This window comes from Ambystoma mexicanum, chromosome 7p (assembly GCF_040938575.1).
Source record: "Ambystoma mexicanum isolate Mex_15411 chromosome 7p, UKY_AmexF1_1, whole genome shotgun sequence".
In the NCBI taxonomy this organism is placed as follows: domain Eukaryota; kingdom Metazoa; phylum Chordata; class Amphibia; order Caudata; family Ambystomatidae; genus Ambystoma; species Ambystoma mexicanum.
The window spans coordinates 660,194,315-660,222,297 of NC_090939.1; the positions used below are offsets into that span (position 1 = coordinate 660,194,315).

Sequence of the window (27,983 nt, forward strand, 5' to 3'; positions counted from 1 at the left end):
TCAGCATCCAGACTTCCATAAACTCCCCCCCTTGCTGGTGTCAGTGCTGCACTTTCTTGCCACAGGCCACAGGTCCATTCCAACACACAATCGGGGAGCTGCATAGCATTGCACCGCCAGCATTTTCAACTTTACTGGTGCAGGTCCTGGATGCCCATCATGCGCCATGTGCCCGAGCACATCGCCCTACCAACCACACAGGTACATGTAAACGCCACCAAGGTCTGCTTCTATGCACTTGCGGGCATACCCAATGTATTGGGAGCAGTGGACTGCACACACATTGAGCTAGTGGGTACACTCATCTGTAATGTGGACCTGATTATCACCCACTGCTGCGCCCTCTTCCTGGGAGCAACCCAAAACTCCATGGTCATGCGGAATAGCACCCTGCCTGCATACATGGCACGTTATGGGGACAGCGGACCTGGCTACTGGGTGAGTAAAAGCATCAATTTACACACCACTTTGCATGTGCACCAGGGCACAGGGGGGAGGACGTTCACTGACACCAGTGCATGGCCCACATCCACCATGCAAATGCAGGGACACAATCAGCACACAAGAGTGGGTGGCCACGACTGGCATCGACCACGTGTCAATGGTTGGACACCCCATAACAATCTGGGCACGGACGGACCGGGACATGCTCTCAGGTTCCTGCGTTGCCTTCAGTAGGATCTGCTGAACCCCACAGTCCCTCTCTAGCTGTTCTGTGCCCCACCTTTAATTTTACAGTGAGGATCAGATCAAGTGGTGGGGGAAAGGGGAATGGGACAAAACAACAAATGACACAGGAGCTCTTTTTTGTTCTTTTTCACCACCCTGTATGGGAAATAAGTTAAATTAAAACACAGTTGCATATTTGTTTCAATACTACTACTTATTCTTCAACTCAAGGAACAAAATCATACCTGTGTTTCCTTCGCCACTAGCTTGGAGGAATTGTCATTAATTCAGAATGGTTTATATTTGAATTCAGTATTTTCAAAGAATAAACTAGTCTTCCCTTTAATTTCTCTTTTCAAGCTCTTGTGTAACCAGAATTCCAAAGAATATAGTTTTCGTTTTCAAAAACACTTTTAAATTCCCAATGAGTCTGCTTAGTTGCTAATACATGTGCTTCAAATTGTAGTTTCAAACCATTTGCAACTTCAGCCAGTCCACTTTCACAAAACTCTTGTAATTGAAAGTGTAAATACAGAAAGACTTTAGTATAATTCCCAGCTAAACTAAGATGCGCATCTCTAATTACACTACCCAGAATTCCTAATAAAATGGCAGCCGGCACTTCGTCTCTGCGTTGTGCATCATCCGGATACCTTCCGCGATGCAGTCTTAATAAACAAACTGCCTTCGTGAATGTTAGCAAAGTCACTGAAGGATTCTTCCCTCGTGCAGGATAAAACAGGTATAGCCTTCCCTCGTTTCACTTTAAATCTAATTCGTAGTCTTCGTTTCTTCTTCGCAGACGTACAGATCACAAACTGAGAACTACCGAGGCACTCATCTCATGTTCTATTTACAAACAAAGTGACCACGGTGAACATGAAAGCTTGCTGCTGCTTCGCGAAAAGATATGCAGCAGCCAACTAAGAAGTAATGTAACACGAACGTCGCTTAACGGTTGCTTTCCTAGCAGAGTTGAAACCTAACAGTTCAATAAATATTCTATAAGGTGAAACTTCCAAAACACTGTATAACGCTGACTTCTTCGTATGCAGAGTTTCCCAAACATCCTTCACTGCCCAAAGCCTCCGAAATAAAATGAAAACAGCTGCTTGCTCGCTCACTAGCTGAGTTTCTCATACGCTGGGTTCCCTAACAACGTTCACAGTTGAGAACAAATAAAGTTAAAAAGAAATTGCTGCAAGCTCGCCAAAAAGCTGCGCTCCCACCAGTATACTGCAGACTGCAGGCAGCTTCTATCTTGCTTCTTTTCTTCAGGCTTCATATGAATTTTCAGGGAAGGCCTAAGAGGAGATAATCTAAAACATGTCTGACTTTACTAAAGGGAATGATGAAAGGCTGTTTAGAATGGGCTGCCAGGACAATCTGTCCTCTACATTCTAAAATAGATCACTGCTGAGGGAATCCACCATCTTGGCTTGGGTTTGAGCCCAATCCACCATCTTGAGTGCTCAACTTTGCTGATCTCTGAGAAAAGGCATTAAGGAAAACAGATAACCATTTTGTATTGCACATTAACCCACAACCCTCCACCTTAACTTATGCGCCCTACAGACTCTGTGTATCCTAGTTCTTAGCCTAACTCTTCCTGTATGACCCCTGATGTCACTGACACATGCAACGCACTACGGGTATCAGAATGCATCACTGCCATGTCACAATACCCAGCATATCTTGACTCAGCCCCACCCACCACCACCAACCCATCAATGGGAAAGGGGAATAAGACCCTACAAATGACCCGACCAGGATTGCCTGTCACAGGGTGCATCAGTGTGATAGAGGGCCTGCAAGTGCACAGACCCAGATCCATGTGTCACTCACTCACATCCCAATAAGTATGCACTGCCCATTCACCTCAATCTAATGGCCCTCCCTGTGTCCCATTCCAGGCAGTTGATTGCAGTTATCCCCTACTTCCGTGACTGATGACCCCGGTGAGAGATCCCCAGACTCACCAGGAAATAGCATACAATCGCACTCAGATCAAAACATGGACGACAATTTAGCAGACCTTAGGACTGGTGAAGGCACTTTTCGGGGCCTTCAGCACTCTGGTGGGGCACTAATGTACAGGCCAGAGTTGGTGGGCAAGATAGTCCTAACCTGTGTCATGTTGCACAATATGTGCTTCATTCGCAACATACCCCTGGCCCAAGACATGGACATGTCTCCAGCGGCCGCTGATGACGATGGTGACGGAGAAGCACTCGTTGACATGCAACACCACCATCACAGGGATGCCAGGGATAGGCGTGCAGCCCGCCAAAAACTCATCCAGAACTACTTTTGAGCGCCCGGCAACTACACACATCCCATGGAACACACTGCATGTGATGCAGCGCAATAATAAAACACACCACTTCACAAATTGAATGTCCAGATGTGAATTAATATACAGAACCATGCGTATTTAGGAATTACCAAACATTTACAAATGTGTGCCCACCACCCCCTCCCCAACTAACCCTCAGCACCATGCCCTCCCCAACTAACCCTCCCAAACACACCCTCCCCAAAACACCCCCTAGGTTGCAGTAGTGTCACTGGAAGTCTTGTACTGGCTCCCTTCGTGGCATCTTTAAACCGGACATGTCCTTCTTCGGTGACCCTGGCAGGCGCAGGAATCAGCGCCTTGGGCAGCTCTGTTGTGAGCTGGCCGGCGTGGTGATGCTTGAGGGGATGGGGGTGGGGCGGAAATTGCTGTGTCCCTGCGATCTGGGGCCGCCTTCAAAGAAAGGGTGAAAAACTCAGCTAGTGCCAAGATTGCCTCCCGGACTCTCAGTGCAAGCAGGAGCATTGCGCAATGAGGAGGGGCCCAGGGCCTGTGCACAGTGCCGGCCGGTGGCCTGCACACTCTCCTGCATTACCCTGGTCTCCTCCAGCTGCTGTTGTACGAGCCCAGCCATCTCCTCATGGAGTGCCTTGATGCGCTGTATGCATGCATCCATATCATGGATGCTGGTGATCATTGGTGGAGGTGGGCTGTGGAGGTCAGAAGGGCTGAATGAGGGACGGCGGTAGGGGGTTTGTTCTGGTGACCCCTTGGTTGTGGCCCTGCCCTCCTGGCCGGCATCATCGTGTGTGGAGTGGGCGATTTACATGGGAGGCTGGTGGGGGGCGGGGTGAGTGACCGTCTTGGGGGCACACACTGATACGTGTTTGGGGCAGCCGGCTGTGCCTCCACGGGCGTACCTGGTGTTGCTGCAGGGGCAGCAGACTGTGCCTCCGTGGGCGTAGCTGGTGTTGCCGCAGAGGCAGGTGGCATGCTCACTGGGCCCACTGTTTGGGTGGACGGTGCTGGTGTGACTTTGGTAGTGGTGTTGCGGGGCGTGGCTCTCCTCTGTGTGGGTGGCCGTGAGGTGCTTGGTTCACCTTGATCGCTATCAGACGAGATGCCTGTGGGGGATGGCCATGCAGTTACTCACCTCTGTGACATCCTATGGACTTGCAATATGCAGTTCATACATTGTGTGACATGATGCCTGTGCATGGAGTTGTTCAGTTCATACATTGGACATTTGTTGGCGCCTACACACAAGTGTTTCCAGGTGCCACAAGAAGAATGGGGGTGGACAATCGGGGAAGGAATTAGAATCAACGGTCGTACTGGGGCTAGTGACATTCTTACAGTGCAAGTGCAAAGAACAAAAAAGTGCTGGGGAGGAAGGAGTAAGGGGACAGGGATGTGGGGTTGCAGGGGGCACAAGGGGTAGGTGGAAGAGGTTAAAGGGGAGCATTGAAGGGGGCCCATGGAAGGTGGCCAGAGAGTAGGTGGGAAACAGGGTGCAGGCGTCACAATGAGAGGCTTCTCTGTCTTGCTGGCATTAAGGCAGAGACTGTTAGCAGAGCATGATGCAAGAATAGCAGTCCGGCAGTCATGTATGAGAGAGGAAGGAGAGGAGGTAGAGGATTGAAGCTTAAAAGTGAGCTGTGTGTCATCAGCATGACATTGGAAATGAAGAGAGAAGGTAGAGATCACGTGTGCCAGTGGGGCAAAGTAGGTGTTGAGGAGCCATGGCCATAGGATAGTGCACTGAGCGACGCTACAGGTGGAGAGTGAGGTGGAGGAGACTTGAAGGGACCAATGTACTTGGGAGGTTCGGTACGACAGGAAGGCGGTCAAGCATGATAGGGCCCGGTCCGCCAGGACGGCTTTGATGCGTGTATGCATGTGAGATACGGGGGCACTTTGCTCGTGGTGCATGCACGTCACCTAGGAGGGTGTGTGCCTTGTGTATGCATTGCTTCTCATTTTGTCACTTTGTGCAAATTTACAGTACTCATTTGGACATATGTGTGCTTGGATGTTTGGGGGTGGGCAAAGCTAGTGAGCCCTTGGGCAACGGCCCTGGTTCGTTGGGCAATCTATGTTGGATGTGGTTTGGTGGCATGCAGTTGGACATGTCGCTGTGTAGTGTGCGCTGCATTTGCCTGCCCACTGTGTCTAGTTGTATTGGTGTGGCACGTTGTACTCACCGACCTCTTCATGTGTCCCTGCACTGGCCTGCGTGCTGCCTCTCCCTCGATCCCCTCGAAGTACAGCACACTGCTGCATTTCTCCTCCTATGGCTTGAGCTTTATTGGTGCGGCCGTCCCACCGCCAGTGGCCAGGCATTCCTTCCTGTGGGCCGACAGCAAGTTGCGGACCCTCAGCAGAGGTCATCCCGCCGCTTATGGCAGTCGCGTTCTGAGTGTGGTACGGGTCCCACGACTGTCACTGTCTGTGACACCTCCTCCCAGATGGCATTTTTGCGCAGTTGTGTACTGTGCCGGTGTTCTGTGGCAAACAGCTCACCAGCATGTTACACTGTGGTGTCTGTCAGAATGGTGAGTTCTTGCTCAGAAAAGCGTGGCTTCCGCTGCCACACTTCGGGGACTTGAGATGTAATGCCTGCTGTTGAAAGCCAGTGTCTACGTGTCCGGATGGCAAAAGGAACTTGGTGATTTCAAGTGGATTGTGTTTTCCCAAATGGTCACCGGCGAGCTTCCAGTTCCTGTGATGTTGTTGTTTCCGATCCTGGTATTTCCGTTGCTGGTGTGTCTGTGAGTGACACGCCCGTAACGGCGCCACCAGCATTTTTGGTGATGGTGCCACCGATTTCAGTAGATGATGACAATGTTTCCGTCATGCCGATTGCACCCTTACCAACAGGCCGGACTGTGCGTTCCTGTGAGGTTGTGATGTGCTAGTGATTCCGTGGTTGTGGTTGCCAGAAACAGTGCTACCCGCCCCACCGAATCACCAGCACATTACCGGCAAACTTGTAATGAGGGCCATAGTGCAGGCCCTTGTGGTCTTGCACAACGATGGAAACAAAAATGCCCTCCTCATGGGGCTCCCAGCTGCTGACTTGGATCGCCTAAAAGAAGTCCACCAAGCCACAGCATGTTGTATTAAGGGTGCATGGAAATTTGACCGAATCACCCCATCGTACGTGAACTACATTGGCTTCCCCTCCTGACCAGGACACTGTTCAAGACTACATGTGTCAACTACAAAGCCGTCACAAGTAGCACACCTGTGTAGCTGGCAACAAAGCTCCATATATCTGGTGACACACTCCTCACGCAGCAAATTGACAAACCGGTTAGAATAACAACTTGTCCGCAAAGAGAGGGCCCGCAAAAAATCCTTCTCTTGTCATGCACCCACACTCTGGAACTCAATCTCGGTATTTGCCGGGAATGCCACGAGAATTCTCCAATTTAGCAAAGATTACAAAACCAGGGTTTTTGCCCAACACCTAACCAAGGACTAATCCCAATGGACGCACAGACTACAACTTACAGTACTGCACTGCTGTTTAAAGAAGCCAGCCAGAATGCTGGCTACTGCAAGGCAATCATGGTGGCAACAGTAAAGACAGACACGAGTGATCACAGTTCAAGGGTGTTTATTGAACTTTAAGGGTAGGTTGGAAAAATACCTAATCTAAATCTAAGATGGGAGCAAGTGTCGACCATCAAACTATAATAAGGCAGTCCTTGTGGCGTCTTGTAAAAAAAAAGGGCCTATACTAAGAAAAACCTATTGCCAATCCTTATGCTAAATGCAAAACAAGTGTGGGAAAATGTTCACGAGAAAGAAAGAAGGGTGCACAAAGAATATGTCAGGATGTGGTAGTTGGGGTCTTCCTTCCCCATGTTTTCAGCGCGGGATAAGGTGAAACTGTGGAGCACAGCACACACTCGAGCCTTCCCAGCACAAGCCAACAGTTTCTGCCCTCAGCAATCAGGGCCTTCGGAGGTTTAGTCTCTTTTCCTCAAAAAGAACCCTCTTGCCTCTGAGGAACTGATGGAGTTAGAATTGATAAACAAAAAGTTCCTTTCTGCTTACAGGTTAGGTGATGCCTTTTCACCTCTGGATCCGCCCCTCTTCCGGGCTCAGACCTCTATAAACGTTAGCTTCCCATCGTCAGGTTCACTATATCTCTTAACACCAGTTCATCAGTGATATTCACAAATCTAAATGTCTTTTCAATAGTTTACGGTGGACATCCCTCTGTCGGGTTCACTCTTGTCAACACACTGTTTTCGGGACTGTAGACCTCGCCCCTTTTTTTTCGGCTTCCCTCCTTCAGGTTCACTCCCGCAAATCTTGTGAGTAACACAGTTTCTGTCTCAACTTTTACGATGCAGGATTCACTTCCCTTAACTTCACAATCATCTGTTGGTCAAAGACTTTCAACTGTATAGAGAATTTTACAAGACCCTGTATGACCACTTTGACCCACTTCCTGCCTTTCCCAAGGACTTCTGGTTCAGGTAGTTTCTACCTTTGTGTAATCGCCCAGAGATTCTTGAGTGAGCACCCACATGGTGCCAGACTCCTCTGCTGCTGGTTTTCCCCCTTCAATAATAACAGTTCTTTGTTTGCTCAAAGTTCAATTAGCCACTTGCTACGTTTCGTTCAACACAGTTCGGTTTCTAATCGGTTCTCCCTTCGACTCAATGGCTGTGATTAACCTTCCGGCTTTTCTTTTCTCTCCCTGGCTTGGTTATCAGCAGAGGAGGGTCTTGCGTAACGTTGACATCTGCTACAACACACGCTGGCTATTGTTCGCGGTATTATGCTTCCTTCTGCAGAGGTTTCACAGGCATGGCTAGGAAGTTGCAAGGTTGCTTCTCTCCTTGTCTCCCTCTCGCTCTGCGCCGTCTTTCTCCTCCTCTTGAACTGTTGTGCTGAGTTAGCCCTCTTGTTGTGCGGTGTGCCTTGCTCGTACTGTGCTGTCGTGCTCCACCTTTTATCCCAGTGGGGAAGGGAAAGGGCCATCAGGTGTGTGTAATTCTGGTCAATTGCCTGACTTTGTTTGACCCTTGTGTTGGGACAAGTCAGGTAGACGGCTTGGGTTTTCGTCTGCCGTCTTTAGTGGTGCACGAAAGTGTTCGTTTTAGAAGAAGTGGGGGGTAAAGAGGTTGAATGTCCTACATAGTAGGAAGTGGAAAAGGGGTTGACAGAAGGGGAATACTGCGTCTTATGCTAAATGCAAAACAAGTGTGGGAAAATGTTCACGAGAAAGAAAGAAGGGTGCACAAATAATATGTCAGGATGTGGTAGTTGGGGTCTTCCTTCTCCATGTTTTCAGCGCGGGATAAGGTGAAACTGTGGAGCACAGCACATGCTCGAGCCTTCCCAGCACAAGCCAACAGTTTCTGCCCTCAGCAATCAGGGCCTTCGGAGGTTTAGTCTCTTTTCCACAAAAAGAACCCTCTTGCCTCTGAGGACCTGATGGAGTTCGAATTGATAAACAAAAAGTTCCTTTCTGCTTACAGGTTAGGTGACTCCTTTTCACCTTTGGATCAGCCCCTCTTCCGGGCTCAGACATATATAAACGTTAGCTTCCCATCGTCAGGTTTACTATATCTCTTAACACCAGTTCATCAGTGATATTCACAAATCTAAATGTCTTTTCAATAGTTTACGGTGGACATCCCTCTGTCGGGTTCACTCTTGTCAACACACTGTTTTCGGGATTGTAGACCTCGCCCCTTTTTTTTCGGCTTCCCTCGTTCAGGTTCACTCCCGCCAATCTTGTGAGTTACACAGTTTCTGCTTCAACTTTTACGATGCAGGATTCACTTCCCTTAACTTCACAATCATCTGTTGGTCAAAGACTTTCGACTGTATAGAGAATTTTACAAGACCCTGTATGACCACTTTGACCCACTTCCTGCCTTTCCCAAGGACTTCTGGTTCAGGTAGTTTCTACCTTTGTGTAATCGCCCAGAGATTCTTGAGTGAGCACCCACATGGTGCCATACTCCTCTGCTGCTGGTTTTCCCCCTTCCATAATAATAACAGTTCTTTGTTTGCTCAAAGTTCAATAGTCACTTGCTACTTTTCGTTCAACACAGTTCTGTTTCTAATCGGTTCTTCCTTCGACTCAACGGCTGTGATTAACCTTCCGGCTTTTCTTTTCTCTCCCTGGCTTGGTTATCAGCAGAGGAGGGTCTTGCGTAACGTTGACATCTGCTACAACACACGCTGGCTATTGTTCGCTGTATTATGCTTCCTTCTGCAGAGGTTTCACAAGCCTGGCTAGGAAGTTACAAGGTTGCTTCTCTCCTTGTCTCCCTCTCGCTCTGCGCCGTCTTTCTCCTCCTCTTGAACTGCTGTGCTGAGTTAGCCCTCTTGTTGTGCGGTCTGCCTTGCTCGTACTGTGCTGTCGTGCTTCACCTTTTATCCCAGTGGGGAAGGGAAAGCGCCATCAGGTGTGTGTAATTCTGGTCAATTGCCTGACTTTGTTTGACCCTTGTGTTGGGACAAGTCAGGTAGACGGCTTGGGTGTTTGTCTGCCATCTTTCGTGGTGCGCGAAAGTGTTCGTTTTGGGGGGTAAAGAGGTTGAATGTCCTACATAGTAGGAAGTGAAAAAGGGGTTGACAGAAGGGGAATACTGCGTCTTACCCATCGGCATTCCCGTTCCACTTCCTGAGGACCCCACAACCAGGTGATCCTCCCGCACTGGTCCACCCACAGGAACTGGATCCAATTGCGATGGCCGTTTCCTGGCCACCTGGATGACAGATCCCTGGGACTAGATTGGGAGACACCATCAGGTTTCTCATACTACCCACACCTTGTACAGTGCTCTGCTGCTCTTGAATGTCAAACAGATTTTATCGATGTGCCAGTAGTAGTGGCTGGTGTAGATTTTGTACTTTTGAAGAATCTGCTCCTTTAAGGCACCCCTCATATTACTTGCTGATTGTATTGCTTTAACATATTGAAAAGCTTGAGAAGGTTTGTATGAGGTCCTAGTGGATGATGGGTGCCTGGTAATGGTGCAGAGAGATTTACCTGAAACTGCATCTTCTTTCCAGTCCTTCAAAACCTTACTAGTAATTAGCATCAAACAGTAAAAACCCAGGGCAATTTCTTGTATTTCTTGATAAAGGTTTATAGGTTTGACATATCTAGCAAGGCATGTAATATTATCCACATTAACGAGTTGGAAAACGGTATCCATTAAGTCTTTAAGATTTAAAACGTCTAGATCAGTGGTCTTCAAACTTTTTTGGCTCGGGCCCCCCCTGAGCCAGGTTTGGGCAGGCCGGGCCCCCCTAAAAGTGCCGGATGGACAGTATGTAGAAATCGCTATGAACTTTTGCGTGCCGTCACCGCACCCTACTCCCAATACAGACCCTGGGCTCTCCCCCACCATACTCCCACCACTTTCCCAGTGCTGCCGCCCATCCTGCTCCAACCACAGTCCCATAACACAAGCATACACACATCCATACACATTTAAATAAAAAATAAATCGCCATGAACTTACCTTCTGCAGGGGCCTGCGCATGGTTGCTAAAATGCCCGGCTCCAGGTTGCTCTGCCCGTATGTGCGAGGAGGCGCAGGAGCACCCCCTCGCACATACATACATGCAGTGCCCCAACGAAGCAAAACACCCCCAACGTTGCATGACTCAGTGATCATGTACGGCTGGGGAAATGAACTGTCAAAGGCAAACAGTGTTTCCCTTTGACAGTTCAGCCAGCCAGGGAGCACTCCCTCAGCTGGAAAAAGCAGCTGAGGGAGTGCTCAGTGTTTCACTGGGCTGGCTCTTTGGCTCCTCCATAATGGGTGAGGTGGCCAGTGGGTGGACGCCCCCTCACCCATTATGGATGAGTCGGCAGGCTTGGGCTGGCCCACAGGGCAATAGGGCGATGATTGTACCAAAAATGCTAGTGTAGGCCAATCAAAATGGGCCACTTTTTTGGCCAATGTAGGCCAGTTTGAGGAGTTGCTTCACTATGCAGTTAGTAGTTTTGACCATTGTTGTTGAATAAATATTCTTTAAATATCACAATTTGTTTACATTTGAATAAAAAACAACCCCTTGGGTACTATTCAAACAGTCTGTGACTAAAGGACTGAATATCCATTTGCAACTGCTGCCCATGTTTTCATTGGTGCCTAAAACCGTTTTATGGTCCAGTCTGACCATGTGAGCTGCCCCCGCCCATTTCCTCCAATCTAAAAAAAAATATATATATATATATATATATATGGGATACATTACTCACCGTAATCGTATTTCTGATGCTTGTATCTGCTTCGATCACATGCTGTGCATAGGCCGACATCTAGTGGAAGCTGCGGAGTATTACAGTTTGTTTTTCGAAACTCGAAAATGGGCGTCGACACAGGCGTGCCAGTAATACTATCCCTAGTGTGACGTCCACTGTACCCAAGATCCCTCACGCGTCTAGGATCCTCAGATTGTATTTTTTCTGACATGAGGAAGCATGAGGAGTAGCGTGAGTACAGATAATCCAAGCAGATAGACAGAAAGGTAAGACTACAAGCAATCATGCGCCTTCTCTCGGAGGGGAGGAAGGGTGGGTCGCATGTGAATCTAAGCAGATACAAGCATCAGAAATACGATTACGGTGAGTAATGTATCCCTTCTGAGGCTTGTGGAATCTGCTTAGATCACATGCTGTGCATAGATTAGCGAGCAGTACCAGAAGAAGGAGGTGGGATGTGAGAAGGGTCATGAGCAAACAGGTGTCTTAGAACCGCTTGTCCCACTTGTGTATCTGTCTTGGAATGAGTGTCAATGCAGTAATGCTGAGTAAAAGTGTGAATAGAGCTCCAAGTAGCTGCTTTGCAAATGGTGTCGAGGGGAACATTTGCAATGAAAGCCAGAGTGGCACCAATGCCTCTAGTAGAGTGGGCCCTTGGCGTAAAAGGCAGAGTCTTTTCAGAGAGAGAGTAACACAGCTGTATACAGTTGATAATCCACTTCGAGATAGCGCCCTTAGAGACGCGATCCCCCTCTCTGCCTGTAGCTACGGAAACAAACAGTTGATCTGTTTTCCTTAGCGGTCTGGTTTTATTTACATAGTATAGGACCGCCCTACGCACATCTAGGGTGTGTAGTTTCACCTCAGCCGAGCTTTGCGGGTTTTGGAAGAAAGCCGGAAGCTCGATGGACTGGTTTACATGGAACTTGGATATGAATTTAGGTGAGAACCTAGGGTGTGTGCGTAAAACCAGTTTGTCCTTGTGGATAGTAAAGAAAGGATCCTGCACTGACAGAGCCTGAATTTCACTGACCCTTCTTATGGAGGTAATGGCTACTAAGAAGGCCGTTTTATAAGTCAGGTGTTTGAGACTACTTTTATGCATGGGTTCGAATGGGGGTCCCATGAGCTTAGCTAGCACCACGTTGAGGTCCCATCCTGGCGGTGGGTTCGAAATAGGAGGGTGAAGTCTCTTTACTCCTTCCATGAAGGCTTTAACCACTGGTACTTTCCACCACGAGACCTTGTTATGGGATGTGGTGTAAGCCGAGAGGGCTGCCAGGTGTACTTTCAGCGAGTTAAAAACCAACCCTGCATCCAGCAGGTGGAGCATGTATGTCACAACGTTGGAAGGAGTGCAATCAACCGGGTTGATTTGTTTATTCTGGCACCAGATAACAAATCTTTTCCACTTATCAAAGTAACAGTGCCTTGTATTTGGTTTCCTGGACTCTTTTAGAATGTCCATACACCTCTGTGGTAATTTGAGATGTCCAAACTCTATGACTTCAGGAGCCATGCTGCTAGGTTCATAGAGTTGGGTTCCTGATGCACTGTTTGACCCTGTTGCTGGGACAGTAGGTTGTACCAGGCTGGGAGTCTGATGGGCTCGCACACCGCCATCCTGCGTAGGTGTGGAAACCATGGTTGTCTCGCCCACATGGGAGCAACTAGGATGAGCGTCATCGATTCCTTGTTCATTTTGTACACCACTTTCCTGATCAGAGGAGTTGGTGGAAAAGCGTACGCAAACATCCCTGACCAGTTCATCCACAGGGCATTCCCTTGGGAGTCTGGCTGGGGAAACCTGGATGCAAATCCTGGGCATTGTTTGTTTTCGCTTGTGGCGAATAGGTCTATAGTGGGGAAACCCCACTGAGAGAAGAGATCTTCTACTACGTTTCTGTGAAGGACCCATTCGTGTTCTTCTGGGAGGGAGTCTCTGCTTAGAGCATCCGCTAGGGAATTGAGCTCCCCTGGAACATGTTGTGATGACAGGAAGATGTTCTGTCTGAGTGCCCATATCCATATTTTCTGGGCAAGCTTGGACAGATTTGGCGAACGAGTCCCCCCTTGCTTGTTCAGATAGAACATGGCTGTCGTGCTGTCCGTCCTGATTTGCACCGACAAGTTCAGTAGATGGGGCTCGAACGCCTTTAGCGCTCGGAATACTGCCAGAAGCTCTAGCAGATTGATGTGGTTCTTGGCTACTGAGTGAGACCAGAGACCCTGAGCTGTGTGGTGGAGATGGTGAGCTCCCCACCCAGTCAGGCATGCATCTGTAGTCACCACGGCTTGTACTTCGGGATCGTAAAAGGGTTTCCCCTTTGCGAGATTCTCTCTTGTCCACCAGTGTAGGCTCTGTACGAGTGTTGGCGAAACGACCACTAGATCGTCCCACTGACCACTTGCCTGAGACCACTGTTTCGCCAACCATTCTTGCATGGGACGCATGCGCAGACGCGCGTGGGGGACCAGGTAAATGCATGACGCCATCATGCCCAATAACCGCATAGCTTTGCGTACTGTTATCTGTTGACCTGACTGATAATGCGGAATTTGCAGAAGTATATTCCGAATTCTCTCTTCCGAAGGGAAGGTCAATCCTTTCTGAGTATCTAGGATAGCTCCTAGAAACTGTTTTGAGGTGCTTGGCACCAGACTTGACTTTTTCTCGTTGATAGAGAAGCCTGATTCGTGGAGGAGGTCGATAGTCCTCTGAATGTTCGACCTGCAAATTCCTGGGGTTTCCCCCGTTATGAGCCAGTCGTCCAGATAAGGGTACACCGGGATTGCCTCCCTGCGTAGGTGTGCAGCTGCCACCGCCAGTACCTTGGTGAATACCCTTGGTGCTGAAGCTATCCCGAAGGGCAGTACCTTGAATTGGTAGTGGCGACTGTCCACCTTGAAGCGTAAGTACTTTCTGTGCGCTCGGAGCATGGAAATATGAAAATAAGCATCTTTCATATCCAAGGTTGCCATGTAATCCCCCTTTTTTAGGAGGGGGATTACCTCTTGTAGCGTGGTCATACGGAATTTTTGGGGCTTGACATACTTGTTGGCAGGCCGTAAGTCCAATACTGGGCGCATTGTCAAATCTTTCTTTGGCACAAGGAAGTAAGTTGAATATATACCCTTGTTTACCTGGTGTCCTGGGACGAGTTCTATCGCGTCCTTTTCTAGCAGAATGGCGATCTCCTCGAGAAGGATCCTTTGATGCTCTAGGGAGTGCACTCTTTGTCGTGGAGGATGGTTCCGGGGACGCTGCAGTAGTTCTATACAATATCCTGCGGATACTGTTGACAGCACCCATCTGTCTGAGGTGATCCCTTCCCAAGCTTGGGTGAAGGTGGAAATGCGTCCCCCTACTGGGGTTGCGTGACAAGGGACCCTGAACTGAGCGTCACTGTTTTGGTGGAGGCGTGCCACCTCCCTTGTTGGGGCTGCCTCTGCCTCTTCCACGACCTCTCTTGTTACCCCTGCCGTAACTCTGGGTAGACTGCTGGTTGTTATTCCATTGTGTACCCTGTCCCTGGGCATAGTTGCCTCTTTGTGAATTTTGGCCGCGTGGGCGACGAAAATTACTGTTCCCCCTCTGGTTAGGGGGTTTGTTGGTAAGCTGGCCAAGGGATTTGAGAGTCTCATATTCATCTTTGGCATTTTTAAGTGCGTCTTCGACCGCTTTCCCAAACAATAGGTCGGGTTCCACTGGCTTGTCTATTAAAGAAGCCTGGGTTTCTGTCTTGAATCCCGACTGCCGTAACCACGCATGTCTCTTGATAACAGTACCCTCTGCTATCAATCTCCCTGCGTTGTCAGCGGCGTCGAAAGTTGCTTTTAAAATGCAACCAGACACGGCTCTCCCCTCTGCCGAGATCCGAGCCAGCTGGCCCTTTAACGGTTCTGGAGCAGAGGCAATGAGCGCCGCGACTTCTTCCCATTGATGGCAATTGTAACTAGCCAACAGGGTGGTGGAATTCGCAATCCTTGCTTGGTAGGCGGACGTTGAGGCTACCTTCCTGCCAAACCCGTAAAGTTTTTTGCTCTCCTTGTCGGGAGGAGCTTCTGATGAAGATAAGGGCGTGCCAGCCCTTTTTCTAGTGTTGGTAACCACTAGGGAATCTGGTTTAAGATGTCCCCTTATATACAGAGGGTCAGACTGGGCTGCCCGGAAAATCTTTTCAATTCTGGGGTTTACAGCTCTGGTGAGGTTAGGATTCACCAGGGAAGGATCTATTCTTCGTTGGATGGACTTGAGGATAGGGATGGTCTGAGCGACCGGTCTCCTTTCTCCTACAAACTCCTCCGCGAAGTCCCTTTCCTCCTGTACACCGTGGGTGTCGATGTGGAAATGTTCCGCTGCTCGAGCGAGAACCTCGTTGAGGAGGGGCTGGTTATCAACTGGAGAGTCGGTAACTGGGGCTTCGCTTTGTACTGGGGAATCTACTCTGTAAATTTCCTGCTCATTTTCTCCCTCCTCCAGGTCCTCATCCTCTGCAAGGTAATCTGTCCCGGTTTGTTCTTCCATAAATTCAAACTCCTGGTCCTCTTCAGGGAAAACTTGTCCCTGGAAACTGGGGAGTGGAGTAGAATATGGAATGGAGTAAGGCTGAACCTCGAAGGGTTCAGGTCTTTCGACCCGGGGCTTTTTACTTAGCGGGATAGGATCGGAGGAGCCTGAGGGTGTGGCCCCTTGAGGGTTATATGAAAGAAAATGTTCTGGGTTCTTATCATAAAAATCAGCCAAGGAAGACATCCTAGACATAACCCTGTCTATGTCTTCACTGGACCATTCCCTGGAACAGGGTATTACTTTAGTAGGTGATGATTTATGGGACTTTTCAAGGGTAGACTTGTGTTTGCTTGTCTGCCTAGGGTGAGAGGATGGCTTTACAGGAGTGGAAGGCTGTGCTTTCCGCTGTTTCCCCCCCTCCCCGTGCGTGGAAAAATGTTTTCCCTGTCCCTTGGAGGCCCCAGAGACTTTCGACGCCTGGCGCCGAGGGTCTGGAGAGGTATTTGTGTGCTTTCGTGGGGCCTCACTGGTGTTAACCGCGGTCTCGGTATCTTGGAGCGCGGCCTGGGGGTGGAAGTCGTCTTCGTCTCCCGACGATCGAACTTCCGTTAATGTGTGTAGCGAGGCACTCTTGGCAAGAGTGGATGATTGCCTTGCGTCGTGAGGTGATCTCGATCGAGAGCGCCCAGAGGACACCGAGTCGGACCGTTCTTTTTGTGCCTCTTTCCGTGAAGTCGACGTCGTCGAGGTCCGGTTGGTCTTAGTGTGTTTAGTGTGTGTTAGGTGTGTAGCGCTTGCGTCGCCGGGGGTCTTCCCCATAGCCGCCCTGCCGGACGACCTTCCGAGGTCGGGGACCTGCGCTCGCCGGCTGTCTTTCGACGCCGTAATGCCCTCGCCGTCCGAAAGTACGGCGTCGCTGCCATCGCTGAAGGCGCCCTCCGCTGCCATGGCCTCCTGCCTGGCGTGGTGGGCCCAACGCTTTGTCGAACGGTCCTTAAGTGTCTTAGGTTTAAACCTACTACACGCTCTGCAGTACGCTTCGGGGTGATCCCTTGGCAAGCAGAGATTGCACGTGGCGTGCCTGTCGACCCAAGGGTATTTGCGATTGCACTTGGGGCAGAATTGAAAAGGGGTACCCTCCATACGCACCTTAAGGCAGCGGGCTGCTAAGTGTAGGAATATATAAAATGTAACTATATATCAAGAGTGAAGAGTATGTACCACCCCCCACTCTCCCTACTTGTAAGGGCCGAGGCCAGCGGCCTACTAGGCCCGGGCCGAGGCCAGCGGCCTTCCGAGGCCCAGATCCGTCGTGCAGCAGTCGACGGTCGATGACTTCTCCAGCCGTCGTCGAGGTCGAGGGTCGACGTTGGGGTGGGGAAGGGAATGAATAAGAATTATAATTATAATAACAGCAAAAGTATGGCTAAGGCCAGGGAACTCCGCAAGATGCTTCCGACCAGTATGGCGGAAAAAAACAATCTGAGGATCCTAGACGCGTGAGGGATCTTGGGTACAGTGGACGTCACACTAGGGATAGTATTACTGGCACGCCTGTGTCGACGCCCATTTTCGAGTTTCGAAAAACAAACTGTAATACTCCGCAGCTTCCACTAGATGTCGGCCTATGCACAGCATGTGATCTAAGCAGATTCCACAAGCCTCAGAAATATATATATTTTTTTTTTTACATTTCAAGCTGGGCTCTGGCGTCCCCCCTAGGAGACGGCCGCGCCCCCCTCGGGGGGCGCGCCCCACAGTTTGAAGACCTCTGGGCCTAGACCGAGGGGAAACGCAGAGAAAGGGTAGCATTTGGATATGCTTTTTTTACCTGGGTTTTCAAATGCCATATTAGGTGTCTCCATTTCCTGTCTGTACAGAGAAAGCTGCTATATGTTTTTTACAGAGCCAGAAAGCTTGAGGAAATGTTTGGTACCAGAGGGGAAATGTTCCCTCGGACCCTGGAACCAGACAATTTTGTTACCCTCTCTCCTCACTGTGATGTTGACTTTTGTACTTACAACACAAGAAGGATCTGGTGCCAAGCTCAGTAAGGAGGAGCACAACGTCTCCTCCACCTTCGCTTTGTTTAGCTGAGCATGTCTGGGATGGCTTTCATTATTTCAGACTTGTTGTAGGAATCTTAGGAATATCTGGTACTGAGGTTGAATAGATAAGTCAGTACTACAGGATATCTGTTTGAGGAATCTAGAGTTTTCACACCATGAGATACTCACTGGCGTAAAACCCCCAGATTAACTGGCAGGTAACAAGGCAGGTAAACAGGCAGTTGAAGGTCACGAAAATGGATGTACGCAACGTTTAGCTGAATGCAAGACTGGAGCCATGACAGACATGAACTGCAGCTGTGCCACACAGGAACTCACTGGATGAAGATTTTGTCTGTACATCATGCAGGCTTGGTGCATCTCATCCAAGGAGAAGTGTTTTTGTGTGACGGCATGCACAAACAGAGATAGCTTTAGGGAAAATGGGCAATCAGAAAAATAACTACTACATCTGAGGCACTCCTCTGTGAATGATTTTTAGAAAGGATATTGAAAAAGGTAACCGATTTTGCTGAGATGCTTTCCCAAACCCCCTAGTAGGCAGAAAAAATGAGTGGGTGGTTGGAGACATCCCATTGCAGGGGTCAAAATTAAGATTAGATAAGCAGGAGCTAAAAGCAGTTCCTTGGTATCTGACATTAACCAGTGAGCAGGAACTACCACTGGGCAATCAGGAACTAGTACATAGCATTCTGCAAATCTAACTTCAACATAAGATGCAAATAGAACGTGTTGCTTAATTTTTATGACCTCTAATGCTATAAATGTCATATAGATGTGTCCTAATGCTTATTTATAGATTGTCCCAAATGCACAGAGTTAAATTCACATAAGTGTGTTTGTTTAGCATCAGTTGGCCTGGGAACCAAAAGTAACTCCTGGTAGCTATTGATGCCAAGGTAACTAGGCTCTTCTAGGCTACAAGCAGGAGCTAAATAGCTCCCAACGCCCCTAAATTTTGAACCCTGTAATGAAAGGAGCCGGGGTGTACGTGCAGGGCCCCATTAAGATACAACTCACATTTTATATGAGATGCTTTACTGCGCCTGCCTGCATTACCGCAGGTTCTGGGAAGGTGGGAAAGAAGAACGTCAGATTAATGTTGGTCCATTTCTGCTTCAGTAATGGCAGAACAAGATAAAAACCAAAAGCCCTGAATAGTATCCAGGGGAACTCAAAGTGGAAAAGAAGCAATAGCTTAAACAATGTCTTATCTCACTGCACGTTTTTCTGTGATGGCAAAAGGCCAGACCCAATTACATAGTTAAATTCACAATTTAGCGAATTTAACAAATGAAGTAAAGAACATCACAGTAATTGATATGCTGCAATGCATTCATGAAGGTACGAAGGATGAGTATGAAGGCTGCATCATTTACCTGCCATTCAAATGGTTCAGTAAAGAGAACCCTTCCTTCACAGGACATATTCCAACGGAGAATACATGCATCTACTCTATAGAGAGGGATTATATTCAAATAATTAAAATATGAAACAAATACATGTGAGCTCACCTTGTAGAGTTGCACATCGTAGCATTGAAAAAGATGGGAAACATCTGGCAGTGACATAAGGATCAGGGCCTCATACGATAAGGATTTCCAGAAAAATGTAACGAGATCTTCTACCTGAAATATTTAAAAATATATATATATATTGTGTTTAACTTAAAGAGCATTATTTTGTAAAAGAATGACTGGGTACAATTACCATAAAATGAATTTTAAGGTCATACTTGTGGAAGTAATTGGTCAATAGGCAACATCAACACGTTCATTTGCACTCAGATATTGTATATAATCTTCTCAATAAAATAATCAAGCATATATTGACATTTGTAGTTAACCCATCCTTATAGGATAATTGTAACATAGACAGTCTGTTTTGAAAAGGAATATTTTACATTTATTGTTCCATATTAATCTTTACTTCAGTCAGTCAACACATGTTTCATGCCTGCCTGCGTGAGTACTTCATCAGGACTGAATACATCAATTTTAGACTTGTTTCTCCAACGTGCTTACTTGTTTAGAGCTTGGGTCTTGAGAGGACCGTAAGAAAACTTGGCCACACTGCTGTTGATGCTGTTAACACCAGAAAGTCAACAATTGGTAATATGGCTGGTGTCTTTTGAAGATGATCGAAACCACTGTGTGACTGACAAAGATTATGGAGGTGGGTACCAAGGTAGCAAGGCCCATACTTCTCTTGCAATCTCCATCTCAGCTATGAACATCATCTGAACTCTTGACAAAGAGTTTTACTCAGTCAAACAGCAGGTCTAAGATCTTAGCCTGTACCCCAGGCCTGAAACTGGCTGGCATCATCCACAGCTGCCTTCTCAACAACAAAGCGCTATTCATACCAGGGAAGCTAGTGTTCACAAAGTACATCATTGCCCTCATGATGTTATCTGCATGCCAGAAACGTAACCACTAAGTAGACCTTTCCCTAGAGGTCCCTTTCATAGCAAGCCAATATTGCTGCAGTGGTAAGAGTCCCTGACTGCCAAAGACACAGACTGAATAAGTTTCCTCCCCATGTCAACCAAGTTATATGACTAATAAAATGTAGAAGCAGACCCCAATGTACTCTACTTCCACATCACTTCAGTAGCCCAAATTGAGTCTTGATGTAGACCGAATCAGTGGCTTTATATATCTTATCCAGTCCACTGGTGACTGGGAGTATCAAAGCTGTGCCTTGAACACCTGCTGACCCAACTTCCATAACTTGGGCAGACATGATGCATTCTGTCAAAGCTGTCTTACAAGACCTAGTCAGCTTGACAGTTAGCACAAAGTCTTCTTCCTGAGGACCATGGATGTCCACATGTAGATGGCTCAAAACCCTCAACATCAGCCCTTGGAAAGCGACATTGTCAACTGGCATAAATGGACAAGCAGCACATAATTTAGCGCCTCTTTAGGGATCATCATATCCTCCCAGGAAAACCCCTTATCTCTGTGTACATCCTCCTACGACTCTTCCTCAGAATACACATGTGCCAGTTGACACAAGGAGCGCTCTGTCCACTTTTTGCAATGTGTACAGTGGCCTTGTCTACTGGCCGTGGCCAAAGTTACTAGTTCTGGCAAGTGACTAGGCAGAGGGACATAGGTCATGGCTGAGCGAGGGGGATATGGGTCTCAGCAGGAGTATGAGCACACAGGCTATGGGCAGAGGAATATGGGTTGTAGTCTATGACCATAGGTCACTGTTTTTTTGCCTTATTATTGCCACATGGACAAAGTACATGGCCGAAGGACATGGCTATTAGCCATGGCTGAAGGCAATGACCAGTGGTATCTGGTTATTTACTAGGCCTGTGTGATGCTGGAAATGCATCGGAGGGACAGGGCCTCCGTATCCTTGTCCTTTACTGCTTTTTATCGTGTGTTCTGTCGTGTTTTCCGCACAGGAGTTCATGTGAGACTCCTGGCGGTGCAGCTCTCTCTCTTTTGGTTTGGTGAATGGGCCCGTGGGATACCCTTATGGCACCCCTGGGTGGGGGTACAACCCTGTGCCCCTAGTGTATGTTTTTGGGCACCTGTGGGTGGCCCGCAGAGCAGGGTATGGGCTGGTGGCAGCTCCATGCTGAATTTGACAGGTGCGCAGAGTATCCTCCATTTTGGGACACCCCGGCCCTGCCATTGGGATCAGTTGATTCCGGATGGAAAACAAAATGGCCCCTGTGGCCTCTTGCTTTCTATTATCTATCACCTTGTTTTCCCAAAGTCCTGGGAAGCCCTGACTCAGTCCCTTCCCCCTGACTGGCTGTTGGGTGGAAGTGCCATATATGGTGTTGTTGTGAAGGCCCGGCCAGACTAGCTGGAGCCTTTCCGGTGATGTATGTTGTGGGTACCTCCTGTGGGTAGGACCTGGGTGAATGGAGTGTGTGACCAATATGCACTTCTTGTTGTGGTTGTCTGGTTTCTGGTATGAGAGACAAAGACCGAGACAGCCCTGCCCGAAACTGGCCTGAATGCAGCGTGTAGTGTTGAATGGCTGGGTACTTGTCCCAATCCACAATCCTTGTTGTGAGTGTCTGAGCGGGAGAAGGATGGCCTGAATGCACTGCGTGCCTGATTGGCTGACTGACTGCATGAATGCCCTTCTGGATGATTGGCTGCTGAGTGTGACCTAGCAGTGTGGATGAGAGACCGAATAGTATATCTGGGGACCTCTCACCACTGGAAATTGTTCAGAAGCTGAAGTCCACTACGACAAGTAACTGGAGTAACTGAAGCTTGACCTTGAAGCCCCGCTGGGCAAGAAGAAGTGCTGTTGCTCTCCTTCACAATCTGAAAGCTGCTGTGTCTCCAAGGACTGACCCAGAGAGGACCTGCTAAGGCGCCCTCTTCCCGAGCTACGAGGGACCATCGTGCATCAGCTGATCTTTTCCAAAGCTCCCTGGTAGACAGACCTACGACAGGCTGCCGACCCGAGACGGGGACTGCCATGGAATCCCAAAGGGAAGCACCCGGACTCTTGTCCGCCACTGTTGACGACCGCCATCGCCGACCGGAGCCGCCATGCTCCCGTTTATCCCGCTGGAGAAGGCCCGACCGTCGACGCGCCGAGGAGCATCCGCCGGTGAGTTTCCCGCCACCTAAAGACCACAGAGACGCCGACGACTCGACGCCCTTGCTGGGCCACAGTTCTTCATCCTCTCTTTGCGGTCCAGAACTATCGTCACTGAGGTGCCCCGCACGCCTCTTCCTTGCAGGACGCCAACGCTCCATCGTCGGCGAGCACCGCTAGGAACGAAGCTGCCACTTCACCGCCGTAGTTCAACCTGTTCTCCGTCGGACATTCGACGACCCGTGACTCCTGCCTTAAAGGGAAGGCACTCAAGAAGGGCCGTCGATTCCCCGACACCGAACACCGAGTTCCTCGACGCCTCTCGACGATCCGTGGCTCCTGCTTTAAAGGGAGTCACTCAAGAAGGATCGGTCGACGCATCTTCGGAGAACCCTACTCCACCAGGTACATTGGGGGGGTAAAACCTTAATAGGAGGAAATAAGACTATTGAACAATATATGGACTGGGCTTGTGCTATATATCTTTATTTACAGGTTGCCCAGGTGGGGGGATCTCCACACAGAACTGTGCCTAAGGGTAGGGGTCAGAATTCTGCCTATTGTTTCAACCATCTTGCGTTCCTTCCTATCTCTATTGCTGGTTTCCTCGTTATTGATCTGTGTGACATTTTAACCGTACAGTTGATGCACTTTAATGAGATTTGATAACATTGGTGGTACCACTTTAGAATTGTATATATTTATCATTGTGGATTTCCGAGTACAAAGTGCGTTATTGTGATCGTGTACATACCTTTGAATATTAATTATATAAAGACTGTGTTTTCAGTAAAACAGTGTGTGGACATTCCTTTGTGGGGGTTCGGGGACTACACTGTACTTAAGAACCAGCCTGCATCACCTCCTGAGAAGCTAGGCCTTGATTGCTCGACTACGTTACCAATAATAGAAAATCTTAGCTGGGGTCCTCTGTGCCTCTCCTCTACCATATAGAGAGCGGAAGTACAGACACCCCCTACCAGTCTTTACAGCCTGGGGACGTGGCATATAGCAGTAGGCTTGGGCAACTGGCCATGACCAATCACCTTGGCCTGTTATGATAATTGGTGCTAAAAGGACAGTAGCCATGACCAAAGGTCCTGGAGAAAATATAGCATCAAAAAACCCTTGAAATTCTGTGAAAAACCTGAGTTAATACACAGTTAAGAGGATCCGATTTATTGCAACAAAAGCCATGAAATTCAACCGGTGTGGGAAGTGACAACCATCTATACTCTGGGCCCCCCGTTACTCTGCCCTTGAGCACATACATGACATCACAGCAGAGATTAACAATGAGATCAAAAATGTCATCATGGGGGACATCTACAGGGGGACCTCAAGTTAAGATGGTCGTCACTTCTCACGCACTTTTATGCCACCTACTTATATGCCATACACTCACACAACATACAGTGACAAGGTATACAGACATACCCCATACAGCTGACACTCATACACCAGACACTAAAGCTGCATGCTCACATATCAAACACTCATACGCTACAAATACACCTTACATTCATATGTCATACGCCATACACCAATACTCCATACACTCATTCATGCGGCATAAACATATACTAGGAGAATTAAATGGGATAAAATTCGGGATGCCAATTTGCACATGTCTACTATATCTGAGAACTTAGATCTAATTCATGGTATTTTGGATGGCTCCTTAACCCCTGGGTCGATTGTGGAATACTTTGTTGGGTTATTGGGGGCATTTTCAGAAAGTTTCATGATACTCAGTAAGAGGAATGGGAAGGCTTCCAAGGGAGGGTGGTTTGATGGGGCCTGTAGAGGTGCTAAGAACGCACTGGTGAGGGCCCTAAAAGCTCTGGTTTGCAGTAGGAGTGAGATTGCTCATGCCAGAGCTAAATATCGGGGGGAGCTAAAGAGAAGGAAATTGAAGGAGAAGCATGGGAGGGCTTTCTGGATGCTTCCAAACGTAATGACCAGAAAGCCTTTTGGGAATATGTGAAGGGGGGTGCATCGCAGTCCATATTGGAAAGGTCAAGTGGGACGCACGTGGATGAAGCAGCTCGGTTGGAGCACTTCGGGAACCTGTTTAGTGGAGGGACTCTAGTGGACAAACCTCGACAGAAAGAACAGCAAAAAATTCACAATGTACTTAATTCGTAGAACAATGATTTTATTTCATCAAAAACTATTACATAACAAAATCAAGGTCATAACAAAACAAGCTTATAGCCTTTGCCCCAACATTCATACACTTTCATACATTCATACCTACAATCTCCCTATTTTGTTAAAAAAATTGTGTCATTAACAATATCAGCATATCATACAAATTTGTTAATATAATGTGCTTACACCCTTTCCTATTTACAAGTGTGTGCCTCTGTATTTATTACAGGAGATCTGGCAGTCGAAACATGTTTCGGTTGGTTTTAAACAGGGCATAACATCTCTCGCCCGTCAGTTGTTCCAACCTTTGTCAGGACTGAGGCAAATTACCCACTGTCTATTGCCTCGCAGATGGATGGGGTGAGCAACGTTATCTAAAAGCAATAATACCACTTATTACTATCTTCATTGTCATCTTTACTTATTTGCTTGTGTTACAGTTAATGTTAAGAAGTAACTAGCTTCATTGTTACCAGTATCATACTCACCTCCACTGTACAACTGTTGGAGGGGAGTACAGATATTCTGGGCAATGTCCCGCATATACTCTGTCAAAGATGCAGCAGTTTTTTTCATTTTCGTACAGAGCAAAGAAAAGGACCAGTCTAATAAATACCCTGGAACCCCTTCAATTGGCTTAAACTTGATCGCATATATCCATGTCTACAAAAGGTTTAAGTACTCAATTTATCTTATTTCAGATCATTCTCATTGTCATATTCCAATGATCATCTCATGGATTTAGACTAGAGGATCATCATCTTGTTAATAGATCTCCTATATTGGGGTGACATACAAACCCGTTTTTAATGCAATGCATACTTCAATGTGATCTTAGTTATATTGAAAATATCCACATATTACTGCTAGTACGTTCTTTCTTTGGGCATTTTACATTTTTTGCATTTTTGTTTACGTTTTGTTATTTATTATTACATTTTGGCCTTACCGTGCGCAGTTTTTAATAGTCGCAGGTTCAATATAATGTTCTTTAAAAGGCTTCTTAAATGGTCAAAAACCTCGTAGATGTGTTCACAGCATAAATTTGTTAGTTTAGTAATTACTTAAATCAAACTATTCAATCATTCATAATGTTGGAAAAACGTGACATCCTCCTATTGCCATAGCCATATACCTAATGTGGCGTACTTGACTTTTTGTCTCGCTGCTTTTCATATTTTGGCCAATGCTAGTAATAAATACAACATTCTGCTATTTGCCAGGTTTCTATGGCACTTTGTCGAATATACAAAATGTCTTTCTCATACTTTCTGCAGTGACTAAAACTAAAACGGTACTGCTGTTTCACCTCGCTTATTGAGTCATCCAAATGATTGAAAACACCACGCGGCATCCTCCTATTGCCGTAGAAGTATACCTAAAGTAAGTGGCGTATGTTACTTATTGTCTCGCCGTTTTCCCTAATTTCCCAATGCTGATAATAAACACAACGTTCTACTATTTGCCAGGTTTTCATTACACCTCGCCGTATGTAACAAATGTTTTACTCGCGCTTTCTTATTACTTCGCTTATACATTTGTCACTAATGTTAAATAATGACACATCATGGTTTGTTAACCTCACTGCCTCGTGCATGTTTAAATTTCTTACCTTGCTGTTATCAGTTTCGTGATTCCTCACGCAAGCATTTCTGTTTCTGTTTCAGATGCCGGCAGTCGCGGCAGTGTGGACTCCCGCAGAAGTAACTGCTGGGCGTTAGGAATTCCGCTGGTAATCGCGGCAACTGGTACACTTCAAAAACTATAGTCATAGAAAAAGGACACCCGATTGTTTCTACTTTCATGCGGCATGAAACCATACGCCATATTTCTCCTGGTGTACCTCAGTGATATATACTGTAGTCTTTGTTTGACTTTGCCCACCTACTTTCTCTCAAGTGAAAATACATTATTAAACCGCATGTAAGTGTTGACATCCCGTGTTGTCATCGTGAGTACTGCAGGGACAAGTAGTTCTCTTACGATTCTTGTCATGTTTGCATACTCTCCAGCCCAATAGTATACTTCATTTCATAAAATAATCATAAATATTTTCGGGTCAAATCATTTAGAGACCTTGCATCGTTCACAGGCATTTTAAACTCTCTGCTTATGATCACAGTCCATTACAACTCATGTATAATGGACATGCAGTTTTACCTCTCATAGTGGGACCACAAAATACAAAGTTTGTGTTCACCTCTCGGCACCTTCTAATGCCCCGTGGTTGATACTACAGTGATTGCTATACAAATACATATGTATAGTCTCCACCTCAATGGGTGATTCAACTGGATGGGATATCCATAACTCTTCAAATCCTTGAATCTCGATAAGACACACTGCCCAAAGCATCTCATCTGTTGATTAAGTTGTTCCATTCCACAGAAATATTTGGCAATACCCATGGCAAACTGTATCAAGGGCATAGATCCATCGCTGTTTTATCTTATGCAGTATTGTTGCCATGTCACCTCCACATGTTTTTTGTTTAATGGCTTGTAGTACAAACGTTTTAGTTCAGGGTCTTTATGATTTTTTCTCACAAAATGGTCCACCAAGGGCTTGTCAGCCACCTTGTTACGAACGCCCCTATGGGGCAAAATGGGAATGGGGAAGGGCAAATGGTGAATGAGGAATTACCGCCCCCGCCAACCTTGTGATGGGGGCGGTAATTCCGCCATCCACCATGCCGGAGACTGGCATGGACCATGGTGCTAATAGCACCATGGACCAGCGCCTGTGTCGTAATGAGGGCCAACATGTCTTCCAGGGGGATTCTCTTTGTCCTTATGGATTTTTGGAAGTATATGGAAGGCAGCTTTTTCGGATGGAGTTTATTAACCCCTTAAGTGCCATGGGTATTTCTCCCCAGTGCCAGGGCCTTTTTTGGTGATTTCGGTATGTGGCCATTCAATGGCTTGTAACTTTTTTGTTACATGAGGTATCGCAGCTCCTTTTTTCCCCCACATGTAGGCGGTTGTAACGCCACCCAGGAATCCTAGGTTGCTGTAGGCAGGTGAGAGAAAATAAGCAAAAAGGGCGAACATTGGGTTTTTTCAAAAAATGGCAATAAAATGAAGTACAAAGAAGCCTGTGGTTTTTTCCTTGTAAGAGCTATGAACGAATGGTTTGCTGTGCTGAATTCCCCAATTTCCTGGCTTTCAAGAACAGGTTGAGTGGAAACGAAAAAAAAATATTTTGATATGGTTATCAATTGGACATGCATGGACGGAATGGAAGAAAAGGGTAGGAAAGCCGAATTGGAGGAAAGAAAGGCAAGTATTTCTGAAAAGTAGACAAAATTCCAAGTTTCGGAAGGGGTGATTTGCATAGGTAAGGCAACAACTAGGTAGGGGAAACTGCCATAGATTGGGGGAAAAGCGGGAAAATGACTGAAAAAAAAGGTATGTGTTGGACATGGTTGGCTTGGTACGGCAATGG

The 27,983-nt window shown here is 47.3% G+C and overlaps 1 protein-coding gene across 2 annotated transcripts in view; it reads right to left on the minus strand.

The window, feature by feature from the left end:
- RFX8 (regulatory factor X8) overlaps positions 1-27,983 on the minus strand; it is a 1,087,262-nt gene that overhangs the window by 387,150 nt on the left and 672,129 nt on the right. For both annotated transcript variants that reach the window (XM_069636724.1, XM_069636725.1), the window contains one exon: positions 19,316-19,429. In XM_069636724.1, coding sequence (XP_069492825.1) covers positions 19,316-19,429 — 114 coding nt within the window. The remainder of the gene's footprint in view (positions 1-19,315; positions 19,430-27,983) is intronic.